The sequence below is a fragment of the Rhinoderma darwinii genome, chromosome 10 (genome assembly GCF_050947455.1).
Source record: "Rhinoderma darwinii isolate aRhiDar2 chromosome 10, aRhiDar2.hap1, whole genome shotgun sequence".
Taxonomy (NCBI): domain Eukaryota; kingdom Metazoa; phylum Chordata; class Amphibia; order Anura; family Rhinodermatidae; genus Rhinoderma; species Rhinoderma darwinii.
In genome coordinates, this window is record NC_134696.1 from 26,059,194 (window position 1) to 26,074,963 (window position 15,770).

At 43.5% G+C, this 15,770-nt stretch overlaps 1 protein-coding gene and 2 non-coding genes across 3 annotated transcripts; 1 reads left to right on the forward strand and 2 right to left on the reverse strand.

Moving 5' to 3' along the window:
- Nucleotides 1-58: 58 nt before the first annotated feature.
- Nucleotides 59-141, reverse strand: TRNAL-CAG (transfer RNA leucine (anticodon CAG)). The gene has a single exon. It is a non-coding gene; the product is annotated as a tRNA-Leu (tRNA).
- A 200-nt stretch (nucleotides 142-341) lies between these two features.
- Nucleotides 342-414, forward strand: TRNAR-CCU (transfer RNA arginine (anticodon CCU)). Its single transcript has one exon. It is a non-coding gene; the product is annotated as a tRNA-Arg (tRNA).
- A 1,973-nt stretch (nucleotides 415-2,387) lies between these two features.
- IL4I1 (interleukin 4 induced 1) lies at nucleotides 2,388-9,608 on the reverse strand. The gene is made up of 7 exons (XM_075840779.1): nucleotides 9,596-9,608; nucleotides 7,521-7,741; nucleotides 6,960-7,069; nucleotides 4,897-5,098; nucleotides 4,116-4,181; nucleotides 3,566-3,693; nucleotides 2,388-3,171 (listed from the first exon to the last, which is right to left on the reverse strand). The coding sequence occupies exons 1-7, from the start codon at nucleotides 9,606-9,608 to the stop codon at nucleotides 2,388-2,390; spliced, it is 1,524 nt and encodes a 507-aa protein (XP_075696894.1).
- Nucleotides 9,609-15,770: the final 6,162 nt, after the last annotated feature.

Here is a 15,770-nt window from a genome sequence, read left to right on the forward strand (position 1 = left end):
AGGACAGGAGATCTAATGATCTGTGGATTCAGATCTGTTAACTCAAAGCAAAATGAATTGTCAGAAGTGGGATTCGAACCCACGCCTCCAGAGGAGACTGCGACCTGAACGCAGCGCCTTAGACCGCTCGGCCATCCTGACTATGAGAAAGGAGCCCGCGGAGGAGCTTTCAGCAGGGAGGCCGCATGTGGCGCAGTTTCATCGTCTGTCTCTTGATTTATTGTCGTCTGTACAGACTGATATTAGATCAGTATTTACCGGATACACCGCCGAGCAGACGTCGTACCGGATATCTCTAATACGATAGATCTAGTACTGCTTTGTCTCGTTTTTCAACATTAGCCCCAGTGGCCTAATGGATAAGGCACTGGCCTCCTAAGCCAGGGATTGTGGGTTCGAGTCCCATCTGGGGTGGTTCGTGTTTTTTCGTCTATGAAGTATTTTTTATTTTATGTAAATAGTTTTTGTTAATAATTTGCTATCATTGCTTCTGTTACTTCCTGTAATGCGGTCCCTGTCATTAGATGAATAATATGAATACGGAGTTATCACTGATGCTGCTGCTCTCTAGCGGTAGAAAAGTAAACTGCATGTAAGTAGGAACAGCTGAATAAAAGGAAGTATGTTGCAGGTATTTTTTATTGTTTTTGTTGGTTAAAGGGAAATGACTGTAAACAAAACATAAAAAATATTTTCCCATTGAGCAAGTGAGAGCTTCTGTAGCTGGCCTACTGTTATGGAGGCATCTGTGGCTGGTGTACTGTTATGGAGGCATCTGTGGCTGGTATACTCTTATGGGGACATCTGTGGCTGGTATACTGTAATGGGGACATCTGTGGCTGGTATACTGTTATAGGGACATCTATGGCTGGTATACTATTATGGGGGTCAAATGTGGCTGATATATTGTTATGGGGCATCTGTGGCTGGCATACTATTATGGGCGTCAAATGTGGCTGGTGTACTGTTATGTGGTTCATATGTGGCTGATATACTTTTATGGGAACATCTGTGTCTGGTATACTGTTATGGGAACATCTGTGGCTGGTGTACTGTCATGGGGGTCAAATGTGGCTGGTGTACTGTTATGGAGGCATCTGTGGCTGGTATACTGTTATGGGGGCATCTGTGGCTGGTGTACTATTATGGGGCATCTGTGGCTGGTATACTGTTATAGGGACATCTATGGCTGGTATACTATTATGGGGTTCATATGTGGCTGATATATTGTTATGGGGCATCTGTGGCTGGCATACTATTATGGGTGTCATATCTGGCTGGTGTACTGTTATGGAGGCATTTGTGGCTGTCATATTGTTTTGGAGATATCTGTGTCTTGCTTACTGTTTAGACGGGCATCTGTGGCTAGTGTACATTGTTGTGGGGACATCTGTGGCTGTTATGGGGGCATATGTGGCTAGTGCAGTCTATTGGTGACATATGTGGCTGTGCATACTGTACTTGATCTGAGGACATGCAAAAAAAATCTCTGCCTCTGTACGGCACGTAATGCCCTGCCTGCAGTTTGTTGCTGCCTTGTTGCTTTTTACTTCTTTCATTACAAGTGGTAAGCCGTTATATCAGTGATTCCAGCCGTGTAACGTGAAGCTCTAGGGCCCCAATGCAAAATCGGATTGTTTTTCGGCTGTGCCTTTCCACACTGTCTATATATCATATTTTTATGTTGAACCCTCCCTTTTTGGGGAGTCCATTCAGAGAGAGGATTTTATTCTGCATAATTGAAATATATATTTTATTTTTAGAATTTAAATAGGGAATAAAGGTAAAGATGTAACAGGGGGATCCATAAGCATTGTTATAACTCAATAGTCATTAGGGGTTTCAAAAGGGTTGTCCACTTTGGTCAATCACAATCCCTTTTTGTTAGAAGAGTCCCCCAGTGATAAGATGATCACCCAGCTATCAACAGTAATCTGTCGGGGAACATGACAGAAATTGTTTAATATCCCTGCAGTGCCACCACAGGAGAGATGGAGCATTACACAGTTCTCATTTATATCAGACATTCCAGGTCCTCCAGAGGGAGGGGGGGGGGTGCTCTTCAGACTATATAGCATAAACACCTTTTAGTAGAAAGGGGGTTTCTCAACCCTTGTTCGGTGCACCAAGACGCCACAAGCATATAGTAGGAGACCAAATGGAAAGGTGGCCATGTACGTACGTGTCTAAGGGAGATCCGGAAAACCAGAGCTATGGACAGGTGAGTCACATATATTTTGGTGGGATTTTATAGCAGCCCGATCTCATAATGCTCTAGAATTTCTTGACAATTGATACCGCCCTGCCATCTATTACATGTTTATTCATTTCATTAGGCTGATTCTATTCATAAATTTATATGAATCTATACAATATAACCCAATACATTATTTGTGGAAAAATATGCTGCTGTCCCTGTGAACATCTCTTGCTGCCTTCAGACCACTTTTAATAGCGGTGTCAATCCAGCCATGAGGAAAGGACGTGTGCTCCCCAGCAAAGTAAATTCTGCCTTCGGGTTTGGATAACTCTTCATACATATCTCCAAACTGATATGGTGTGAAATAGGCAAATGCTCCCATGGAATATGGGTCCAGACTCCACTTCTTCACCACAGACTTTGGGCAGAGTTTTCTCAGCTCTTCCTTTGGTCTCCTGTGGATGATGGACAAGTCTTCCAGGACGACATTAACACAATCTTCATCACTGAGTGATGCAAAGAACATTGAATCATCTTCTAAAGTGTATGATGCCAGGAGGACACCCCTTCCATTGGTGAAGTTATGACTTGGGTAGTAGATGTAACGAGACGGTCGATCAGTAAAACTTCGTCCGCCGACTATCCCATCCTTCTCCCAGAACCTCTCATTGCAGCTCAGGACAATCTTTGTAGAACTTGTGTAGTGAATGAAACTCAGAGCATTGTACTTCTCATTACTCAGTGGAGGACTGAAGTTTATACGTCTGGTGGCTTTGGCGGTGGAGGTGATGATGACATAGTCCGCAGGAATGCTGGTGAGAGTAGAGGACTTATTGTTCCGGTACTGGACAACCACAGATTTGTGCCTCTGTGTAACTTTGACTACAGTGGAATTAATCCTAATGACATTTGCTAGACCTTTGGTAAATGCTAATGGCAATTGGTCGAAGCCACCTGCAATCTCATCTAAACTATTGGGAAAAACAAAAGTAGAAGTTTAGATTTGTTTGTATGACACATTCAACTACAGATGCTACAAATATATCCATCTATCATTCTCAACATTATCTGCAAGACAGAGCTCAAAAGTGTCTTACGTGCCATAAGCAGTTTGAAACATATCTAAACTGATTGACTAATATGAAGCAAGTCAGCTCTGAGAGTTTTCGAGACCCTCTTTCTCCAGAGGCTCATGGATGGAGAAGTTCTAACTCTTTTTTGGCATGTTAGATGGATCTCAGACCAGCAATGCACATGAGAGGTTGAAACATGTGGTCACCATATAATCATGGCTAGAGGAGGTGAAGCATGTGACCACAGGTCCATCTCACCCATGATGGCCTGGAACAAACTTATGAACTGTACCTGGTGCTGCTACTCACAGCCATGGCTGATTCCATGAATGATATGTAGAAGTTTCCATTAGAATTCATGTAGTATCCAAGCATTTGAATAGCTCCTGCACTTAGATGTCCTTCATCCACAAGAAAAGACTATGTAAAAGAAGCACAAAACCAGCAGGTTACCATCGTACCATTCACATCCAACTTCTCTGAAAAAACAAGAAGTCATTTAGGGCATCATTTATTCATGACACTTATTGAGTTTCGTCAGCCAGATGGAGCTGGAACATGGGCCGTCTTGACACTTGTGATTTCCAGAGAGGGTGGTCCTACAATACTTCACATTTTAACACTTTTCCTCATACATTTTAATGTCCCCCTCTTTTTATCCTAGAACCATCGATCTGCTCAATATAGAGATTCAGAGGGTGAAGGTCTACCTCCAGTCATAACTTCATGACAATACTGATCTTCTGCAGTAAGTACTACAGTCAAGATTTCACCAACTCATCAACTCATAGACATGTACATGCGCCCGTAGTATAATATATATTCGTAAATGAATGTATTACCTGCTTAGAGGCTTGGTTAAATTCATCCAGAAGTACAGAGCAATTTTCATTTGCTTTTGCGATGACCTGGAAAGTATAAATGTGATCAGTTTAGAAGTAGAGCTGGTCTGGCCCTCACTGTAATGCTCTTATGCATGTTGCCCCAGCACGAGCGTATTCACTATACATAGCAGAATGTACTGGACGGCCACATAAGCGGAGGCCAGGGTGGGCAAGCCTTGAAAAATTACATCATGACTGGGATAGATGTATCCACTCAGGGGTGTACATAGAGGGGGCCCCATGGTAAAAACAAAAATGGGGCCCCTTTCAAGTGCTACTTGACACCAACACACCTGCCACCTGCAAGAGAAGGTCCTGGTACCCCCATCCCATTTTCAAAAATGAAGTACATTTTCCATTTCCTTGCCTGCTAATGTTGCCACGCCTGTAGAGACCACATACATGTGCGGGTTCTCACCACCCACTAAAATAGAGGCAAGACTCAACAAAAATGTACCTCTTCTCGAAGGGGACCCCATAGCACCAACATGATATGCTTCAGGGACCCCAACATGCGCAGGAATGTTATTTATTTTAGCTGTCTAGCTCTACTAAGTACCTTCTCCTTTGGGCAGACGATCTGATGTATGTTCTCAGGGACCATAATCTGCCACCAGGGGTACTCCCCTCTCCCCATTCAGAGTACAGACACGCGTGGATCGGGAGGAATGGCTGTCGGCTCATTCAGCTGACAGCTATCTGATGTGTATGGCCAGCCGAACAGGAAAGATGTATATACCTTGTTTAATAAGTTATAATACAAATCATCAACGGATTTCCCTTCTTCCTCTGATGTTAGTTCAAATCCAAACAGATTTGGCGTCTTTATCACTTCCTTATGCACGTGTCTGATATTGTTGAACAAATAAAAACTATTGTCATTTGATGTAATAAAAGGATCCAGCTTCAGACCGAACTGTCTAATATATTCACGAACAATCCTGCAGGAGAGAACAGAAGCGTCATCAATATTAAATCCATATTCTATGGGCATGCTCTACAAATATTCAGCACTCTCACCATAGAATGACAACTTACCAGTTTTCTATTTTATGGCCCAAATTAAAGGGGTTGTTTAGTTTAGAAAACCATTTTCATATACCTTCTAAGGCCCTGTTCAACTGAGTTTTTTGCAGGCAGAAAAATCTGCCACAAAATTCCTTCCTGAATTTTGAGGCAGATTTTCACCTGCCTGCATTATCTTTACCGCTTTACAGCTTTATTTGCAACGTTCCTTGTCCCTAACCATGAGCTCCGCGAGCAAAACACTGCAAAAACCGCTTTCTCTGCCTCCCATTGATGTCAATGGGAGGTCAGAGACGGAAACGCCTGAAGAAAGGGCATGACGCTTCTTTTTTCCGCAAACGTTTTTTTCCGCTGGAAGGCGATTTCTGACTTTTTTGGTAGGGTTTCCGACGCTGGCTTCCGCATCAAAAATCTCTGTGTGAATAGGACCCTAGGGAATTTGAGTTAATTGAGGAGAGTCCTCTGTTCAGGACCTGTCCTGATTACACAGACAATCCATTGATTTGATTAGACACTATGTAATGCTTAACTTCCCCTGTGGTGGCGCTGCAGGGAAATGTAACCGTTGCTGCCAGGTTTTTCCACACATTACAGCTGATTGCTGGGGTCCCACCAGGGGGAAACTTTGTGGTTAATTTATTGTCAAGTGATCTTTCTAACAAGTAGGGATTGTCCAAAACAGACAATCCCTCAGTACTGAGATAAATGTTAACAGAGAATTTCCAGCAATGTACCATCATACAATCCACATCGATGTAAAAAAATAAAAAAATAGTATTTTTTTTAATGCGTCATACAAGATTAAAATTTGAAGTTGCAGCCCAAAGAACATAAAGGGACTGAGAGACTAATTGCTAAGTGGGCAAGCTGTTCCTGGCGTGATGTTAGAGCTGTTCTGTGTGCTCTGAGACAATCAGATGTCCCCCTGCTGACCTCCCTTTCCTTCTTCCCATTATGCTGTTTTACTAAAACACTGAATGACAAACTGCAGCCGCATCTCCCTCCTCTCTGTCTTCTCTTTATTGTTTCACACTAGATGGATTTTTTTGGGTGACTGAAGACATTTCTAAACATTTAAGTCTCATGCACACGACCATGTGCGCCGACCAAGTCCCGATAGTGATCCGAGGAAAGATAGAACATGTCCTATCTGTCCTCGGATCGGAGAATCGGGTCAGTTTTCACGGACCCGATTCACCCGCTAAAGTGAATGGGTCTGTGAAGACTATCGGGTGCAACTCAGAAGCCGTTAAAAATGGCCCGAGTGGCACAACAGTCGTGTGCATGAGGAGTTACAGGGAGCCTTCAGGCCGGGGATAGGGGAACTAGAGAATGCTGGAAGATGAGAAACATGACTCCTTATAATATATTTTACAACGTGTCATATATTCCTAGGTACCACTGATTTATGAAACAATAAAATATATATAATAGTAGATACTTTATACATTTTCCAATTTTAACTTTTTTTAATAAGTGTCAGTCGTTGGTCAAGAATATTCATAAAACATACTACGTACATAAAATTGTTGGAAAGTGATCTCACGTGGAACATACATCATGAGAAAGTTTGGTACATAGGTTGTATAACTGAGACAAATTTGACTCATTTTCTTAGGCCAAAAAGCTGACATGCAGATTATTTTTTTTATACATGACCCCATAGTGCGCTGTATCTTATATGATCAGCACTCTGGGCTCCAGTACCCAATGAAGTAATCTGAGGTCCATGTTTATGTAACAAATCATCTCCAAATGCAACTGCATTACTGATACCTGTGAGACGTTGGCAGACGCATGGGCCCCAAATCTGCATACCAGCCCTCTGGATCTCTATATGTCCTCACACGACCCCCAAAACGATTGTCGGCTTCCAGCACAGTCACCTGGTATATGAAGTATAAAGCATGAAGAATATGACATTGACATGGTGTTGGTTTGTATTGTAATTGTATGATGTATGAGCCTTATCTGGTGAATCCACTTTGGTGGCCCAAAGTGGTTATCGAAAAATAATGTCTAAGTACGGGACCAGTATCTAAAGTTGAGGACCACCACTATGGGGCCGAGGGAAGTTTTCATTTACCACTGCTGTGTTTGATCCTTCTCCAGCTACATATAAAGTGAGATAGAGTTGAAGGTGTTTGTCAAAGTCCAGGACTCCTTGAGCTCTGAGACCCAGTTACATAGTATGACTTTGGGGGTAGAAGGGCACCCAGGTAATACTGTTTAGAAGTGAAGAGGGTTAGGAATTTGTTCTATTACATTGCAAGCCTCATAAACAGGGATGGTGAAGATATTAGAAAACGGATGTGTAACACTGTTACGCTAACATACCCTGTGTCCGGCATCTTGTAATGTTTTGGCTGCAGAGAGTCCGGCCATCCCAGCACCAACAATCACAATGTTTTTGCGATGAAGCGTCTTGGTAGATGATAAGCCATTTGTAGCAATATACAATAATTCATCATATTCGGGGTCTTTAAGACATTCTTGCAAAGTGCTCTGATCAGTCCTTACCCCTCCTGCCAATAGCCAGAGTACCAGGGGAAGGAATACTGTGGAAAATAATGGCGATGGACACAATAATACCATTAATTACATATCTTGAAATGACAAGGTGACCATATTATAAGGCAATTGCTGTATCATTTCTTAAATTGGATGGGCTTACCTGCTATTAAAGGTGTTGTCCCTATTAAGGCATATGGATGTCATAGAGGGGTGTCTCAGGACCCTCCCTACCCGATCCAAAGCAGATAGACACTCAGAGGTCCATGTAATACATGGACAGGCTTGGTCCCTCAATTAATTTGAATGGCTGTCATGTATGTAGTACTACGATTACCCTGTCTGGTCAGTTGCGGCTCCCCCTAGTGGTCAGCTGTTTAGAGAAGTTAGATCGTCCGATCGCCTTGTAGGGCTCCATTTAAAAAGGAGTCGTTTTTATGAGACATACTCTTTAATTTCCTTGAGTTGTTGCTGTTTGGCAGATTTTTAGCTCTGCTACATAAGGGCTAATGGGAGGCTGAGGACCCCTCCAGAGTTATCAGAGGTTCTCCTTTGTCCCCATGCTTTACACTGCAGGACTGCTTGTGCAGATTGGTTGCTGTATACACACAAGCCGAGCAGGATTAGAGCAAGCAAAGAACGATAATGCTAAACAGTGACCACCAGTGATGAAAAAAAGAATATAATGTAGCCACCACTCAGGAAAATGAGCCTGAACATGTGGGCAGCATTCTGGAAATCTATTAATAATAGATTCTCATAGATTATCTCAAGAAAGCGTTGATCTAGTTCTGGGGCTCTGTGTGACCAGTTATATGAAGTTTATTGAAGACGTCATAGGAAATGCTCAAACTTTCTAATACTAGATGTTTCAATTTATGGACCACAATGTAATGGAGACCCTGTTATAGAAGCAATCAAGACCAATAATGACAATGTGCTCATCAGACTGCATATATCTGTTAATCTCTACCCCCGGTCCGGGTTAGGAGGTCTCATAATTAATTGGGAACTGTGAACAGGTCCTTCATTTTATTAGGTTTCTATACATGTATTATGCTCTGTATGCAAACCACAAAAAACAGTCTTCTAAGGTTATAGTCACATGCCGCAGAGATTTTGCAACTTTCCGAATCAACTAAATGGGACTTGCAGAAATCCATAGTAACAACCCCATTCAGTAACAACCCCATTCAGTAACAACCCCATTCAGTAACAACCCCATTCAGTAACAACCCCATTCAGTAAAACCCCATTCAATAACGACCCCATTCAGAAACGACCCCATTCTGTAAAGACCCCATTCAATAACAACCCCATTCAGTAAAAACCCCATTCAGTAACAACCCCATTCAGTAAAAACCCCATTCAGTAACAACCCCATTCAGTAACAACCCCATTCAGTAAAAACCCCATTCAGTAACAACCCCATTCAATAACAACCCCATTCAGTAACAACCCCATTCAATCGTATGGAACTGATTTTGAGTCACAGAGATGTTTGCAACAAATCTGCCGCTTGTTAATATACCGCTAAGGTTCCTTCTTGGTCTCTCTCGGGCAGACAGAAATCATCTGTACAAAGACACCCATGGAAGCAGCATCATGGGATAAGACATCACAGGTGGGTTATCAGTCATAGACAGGACTTGCTGGTTGGTGGTCTAGCGGCTATTAGTCACGCTTAAACCAAGGTGGCTGATGCCAGTCCAGGAGAGAGCAAAATGATCCTGACATATGACTTATCATAACATCCTATACGCAAAAAAAATTTTTTTTTATATATAACAAGGGACCCACTGCCAGGCTGTATACTGGCTCCATTATTATGACTAGGATATGTTTAGAGGACATACGCCAATATATAAGATAAGAAGAACATTAGAAAATATTCTACTTACCAAAGATGTCCATATCGTTCTCTACTGTAAGATGCCAATAAGGTATCCACTGGGTAATATTTATATAATGTCATTTTCTGGGAACAGCGGGAGGGACCTTTGAGGTTTCACATAATTTGATGCCAGACATTGAACATTTTGTTATGATGTGACATGTGACAATTATATTAGATATATGTGTTACAGCATGTACTTGGCCTCAGGCACAATTCACATCACACCTACTGGCAAAAACTCACTGTTTTGAATTCTTTCTGGGGGGGTATTTACAAACTGCGTGGGAGGATTTCCTGATTTATGCCAACAAAGGAAGCCTCGGACGTTTGTCACTGTATAGGGAGAATCATCTGGTTCTCGGGGGGACAAGTCCAACACTGAGTATGCAAAGGCAGTAATATTTACTGAGGCAACCAGGGTTACAGTCACCGTCCAATCTTGTCCCTGAGAAACATTGTAGAGCTGGCGGCCGCTGTTAGTCGCTATCTGGCTTCCTCCAGCAGCCGCCAGCATCATTTACTTTTCCACCGGCATCCTCCTCCCCGGGGACGCCGGCATGTACTGCTCTCGGCTGTGGCTCGTGCACGTGCCCTGGTAACCTCTTAAAGGGTCAGTGTGCCCACCACTGCCCTCCTTCCTGTGCCTGAGCATTGTTATGTCTATCCATGTTCGTTTAGCAAATGGTCCCTTAGTTGTATCCTGTTCCCAGTGTTCCTGTATCCTGTTTTAAGTATCCCGTATCCAGTAACTGTGTTCCTGACGAAGTCTAGTGTTGGAGTTGATCTCATCTGCCACGCCAAGCGTCATCTGCCACGCCAAGCGTCATCTGCCACGCCAAGCGTCATCTGCCACGCCAATTGTCATCTGTCACGCCAAGTGTCATCTGTGCCATGTATCATCGGTGCCAAAGCATCTGCTACGTCTCGTGTCTGTCAGAACTTTCATACAGATACTCTTGTGCTATAGACTTTCATTGACTGTACTTTGGCCAGCTGCTACTCTGCTACGGTGGAGCAGCCCAGTGCGTCCACATACCCCAAGTCATGACAAACCTCATGGGAATTCCACCACAATCCGCTACATAGAGGCAGTATGGTTGGTAAAAAAATTTATACAAAAATTGTCATAGGTTACACTGGAAAAATAATGTTTAGCTATAAAGCAATAGAATTCAATACACTTCAATGTTAAATACATACTGAAGCATTCCAATATTTGCTGGTTTTTATATACACCGTCCAGTCATAACATTGCCCTAAATGAATTTTTATTCATTTTTTCACAGAACAATAATAAAATACATACAATGCAGGAAATAAAGAAAATGGTCCCAGAATGACATAGAATTTACAGAGTGACATATCACATACATAGAAGTCAAATATTCCTCCATTAGACAATACTCATAAATATTATTCCAGAGAAGTACAAAAGTACAATAACAAAAGAAACAGAAGAAACAGAGTGAACATGTCTACCCAATTAACCCGACATGACTACCGTAAATGTAATATCCTGCTGTTATATTAATGTTGAAACTCATCCCATACATCATATTACTGAAATCACAATCATATATTCCTCCTCTTTATACTCTAAGCATTACACATTAGATCATAAAAGAATATCCAACGAAGGTCTATATCCATGGCTCCCAGGAAGAACTAAGTTTAGACAGGGTGTGATATCGGAGAGCATGCCCACGTTCCATCACAAAGTTGGTTTCCACTAAGTTAATAAGCTCAGATGTAGAAATGTTAACATTCAGTTTCCATACCCTAGCGATAAGTAGCCGTGCTGCAAGAATAATATGACTGGTCACTAATCGGAAATTTTTTGGAATCACTTCCATATTTAAAAAACAGAGTGCCATTGCAGGCTCTGGAGGGATCACACAAGACGAGATAGTAGAAGCAAGGCTAAAAACCTGTGACCAGAATGATTGAATACCTGGACAATAACACCACTTACACCCGCATCCCCTCCAGCACACCTCCGAGTATTCTGAACTAGATTTAGCAATTTGCGATGGGGTCAAATATACCATCTCAACAATAATTTTTGAGACGCTTCCCAGTGCTGAACTCCTTTAGATACCTTCCTTGTCCACACAAACGCCCTACCCCAATCCTCCAAAGAGAAAGTGGACTTCAAATCCCTCTCCCAATTTGTACAATACGGAGGCTTGCTGAGGGAGATCCAGGAACCCATGTCCCCATAAAAATCAGAGATACCTTTCATCTTAGGCTGGATTCAGACGAGCATGTTCGGTCCGTAAAGGAAGGAACGTATTTCGACCGAACACACTGCAGGGAGCCGGGCTCCTAGCATCATAGTTATGTACGACGCTAGGAGTCCCTGCCTTGCTGCGGGACAACTGTCCCGTACTGTAATCATGTTTTCAGTACGGGACAGTAGTTCCACGGAGAGGCAGGGACTCCTAGCGTCGTACATAACTATGATGCTAGGAGCCCGGCTTCCTGCACTGTGTTCGGTCCGGGAATTGCGGCCGAAATACGTTCCATCCATTACGGACTGAACATGCTCGTGTGAATCCAGCCTAAGGCCTCATTTACACGAGCGTGTGCGTTTTGCGCACGCAAAAAAACCGCAGCGTTTTGCGTGCGCAAAAGGCACTTGATAGCTCCGTGTGTCATCAGTGTATGATGCGCGGCTGCGGGATTTTCGCGCAGCCGCCATCATAGAGATGAGGCTAGTCGACGTCAGTCACTGTCCAGGGTGCTGAAAGAGTTAACTGATCGGCAGTAACTCTTTCAGCACCCTCGACAGTGAATTCCGATCACCATATCGCGTAACCTGTTTAAAAAAAAAGAGGTTCGTACTTACCGAGAACTTCCCGGCCGTTGCCTTGGTGACGCGTCCTTGGTGACCTCCCTGGATGACGCGGCAGTCCATGTGACCGCTGCAGCCTGTGATTGGCTGCAGCCTGTGCTTGGCTTGTGATTGGCTGCAGCTGTCACTTGGACTGAATTGTCATCCCGGGAGGTCAGACTGGAGGAAGAAGCCGGGAGTTATCGGTAAGTCAGAACTTTTTTTTTTTTTACACGTTCACGTATATTGGGATCGGAAGTCACTGTCTAGGGTGCTGAAACAGTTTAACTCTTTCAGCACCCTGGACAGTGACTGTCTCCTGCCGGGTTCGGTCAAAACGTGTTCGGCCGAACCCGGTGAAGTTCGTTTCGCTAATCTCTAAGACACTCCGTTCGGATGTTTGTAAACAGAAAAGCACGTGGTGCTTTTCTGTTTACATTCAGTTTGACAGCTCCTGCGCGAATCACGCAGTTCGCACGGAAGTGCTTCTGTGCGACCTTCGTGGTTTTCACGCACCCATTGACTTCAATGGGTGCGTGATGCACGAAAAACGCAGATTTTTAGAACATGTCGTGAGTTTTTTTCTGCGCACTCACGCTGAGCAAAACTCACGGACTGTCTGCATGCCCCCATAGACTTGTATAGGTCCGTGCGACCCGCGTGAAAAGCACGCGAGTCGCACGGACGTATATCACGTTCGTGTAAATGAGGCCTTAGGCCCACGCACATCAATGAGCCTTGGTCACCCATGACCCTATTGCCGGTTCACCTGTTGTCCTTCCTTGGACCACTTTTGGTAGGTACTGACCACTGCATACCGGGAACACCCCACAAGTCCTGCCGCTCTGGAGATGCTCTGAACCAGTTGTCCAGCCATCACAATTTGTCCCTTGTCACAGTCGCTCAGTTCCTTACACTTGCAATTTTTTCCTGCTTCCAGAACATCAACTTCAAGAACTGACTGTTCACGTGCTGCATAATACTGTCAGACTCCATTGTAACGAAATAATAAATGTTATTCACTTCACCTGTCAGTGGTTTTAATGTTATGGCTGAACGGCGTGTAATTATATGGATCCGTGTCACTTTACTTGTGTGTTAGGGTATGTTCACACACACTATTTACGGACGTAATTCGGGCGTTTTAGCCCCGAATTACATCCGAAAATGCGCCTCAATAGCCTCACCAAACATCTGCCCATTCATTTGAATGGGTCTTACGATGTTCTGTAATTGGAGCCGTTATTCATTGACTCCAATGAAAAGCAGCGCCAATTACGTCCGTAATGGACGTGGCGTTCAAGCGCCTGCACATGCCATTATGGCTGAAATGACGGGGCTGTTTTCTCCTGAAAACAGCCCCGTAATTTCGGCCGTAACGGACGTGCACGTGTGAACATACCCTTACAGGTGTAATATTATGTTTAATAAATAGTATTTACTTCCACAAGGGAGAGAAGAACACCTGGAGCGCACATCCACTTGCTATACTTGATCTATTGCGGCCCAGGAAGATTTAAAAAACGTACGAACATGTTGATGAAATTGTATAAGCCCACTGGCCACTTCACTACTCTCTCAAGTGCAGTATTGCATGCATAAGGGTTTATACCTATTTATGTAATGACGGGGGTAGGGAAACGGACAAGTCAGCCCTAATCTACCCGCCACTCTGTCCCTGCCTACTTGCAACGACCCGCCCTAGGCGACGGGGTACAACTGGGCGGCGGTCCCTATGCTCAGTAAGTGCACGAGACAAACAGACAAGGGAACACAAGCAAAGGGAAAGGGGCAGTCGCCCACGGCAACACCGTGAGCAACAAGAGTGGTGAACGAGCCGAGTCAAACCAGGAGTGTACGAGGTACCAAACGCAGAGCAGAAGAGTAGTCAGTAAGCCAGGGTCAGTATGGAGCAGCATCAAATAGATAGAAGCTGTAGCTGGGCCAGGAAACCACACGAGAAGAATCACAAGCAAAGGAGGAACAGGAAAGGCAGGTATAAATAGACAGAGGGCGGGAGCTAGCTCCGTCTGGCCAGGCTGCGATAGGCTCTCCCACTCCTAAGCCTGCCATCCTGAGTGGTGGAAGATGGAGTCAGTCTCAGAGACATAGACTCAGGTGCAGACTGATTACCTATGGGAGTATACACAGAAGTTGTGCCTGGCAGATCCTTTACAATTTGTTTTCATTTTGGCCCCTGAGACTATAAGGAAAGGTGAGCTTTTTCCGTCTGTTCACTTTTTTGTTATTTTGTGTGGTGATCTTTATTGCCATTGTGCTGTATCTATAGGGGGACGTGGTCCAGAGCCAAGGTGGCTTATACTGGCAGCATGGGTGCCGTTGGTCTCCTGGATAATCCTTCAGATTACTACAAAGGGTTACATAACTCTATATATATATATCCTAGGTACATAGAGTTTATTGTTACAATTAAAAACTGGATTAACAAGATGACACATGAATTTAATATTTATATTTATAGAACATAATGATAGTATTCAGAATAAAAATACATGATATGGATTTATAGATCTCATAGATTGGGTGGGACGCAGTCAGACATCATCTTTGCTTTTATCCTTAGACGCGGAAAAGGCGTTTGACCGTGTGCACTGGGGATACTTGGATGCTGTGCTTGCTAAATTTGGGATTAGGGGGAAAGCACGGGATATTATAATGGCACTATATACTCATCCCTCTGCTACTGTGTTAACCTCAGGGTACCAATCCAATCCGTTTCATATAACCAATGGCACTCGCCAAGGATGTCCACTCTCCCCACTAATTTTCACCTTAATTATGGAACCCTTGGCTGAGGTGATCAGATCTAACAGGGAAATCAAGGGGGTTACCATTAGCCGTACTGAGCACAAAATTGGTCTCTTTGCAGATGACGTACTTATGGTCCTATCCAACCCCTGTGACTCACTTCCTCATGTTATGTCCATTCTAGAGACCTTCAGCGAGGTTTCTTATTATAAACTGAATGAAAGCAAATCTAAAATTATGAATATGGGATTATCGGCAAATGATGTTCAAAAGTTGCAAAACTTGTATTCTTTTGAATGGACGTCTCAGGGACTTCCTTATTTAGGGATTCAATTAGCTTACCCAGCGTCAAGACTTTACGCGCTTAATTATCCTCCTCTATTACCTCAACTGGAAAAGGAGCTTGATGACCACCTACGGTTTGAAGTTTCGTGGGTAGGACGCATTGCAGCTCTTAAAATGTTAATCTTGCCAAAAATTCTTTACTTATTTCGTAATCTGCCTATAGGGGTTCCTGTTTCTTATCTACATAAACTGCAGCAGCTTTTAGTCAAATATGCATGGAAGAAATAAAAAG

What these genes read in the sequence shown, in the direction of transcription:
- IL4I1 (XM_075840779.1), bottom strand. An exon ending in TTAACCAAGCCTCTAAGCAG is followed by an intron (nt 3,694 to 4,115) that starts GTAATACATTCA and finishes TCTTTTACATAG; the next exon opens with TCTTTTCTTGTGGATGAAGG. An exon ending in GCTGTGAGTAGCAGCACCAG is followed by an intron (nt 3,172 to 3,565) that starts GTACAGTTCATA and finishes TTTTCCCAATAG; the next exon opens with TTTAGATGAGATTGCAGGTG.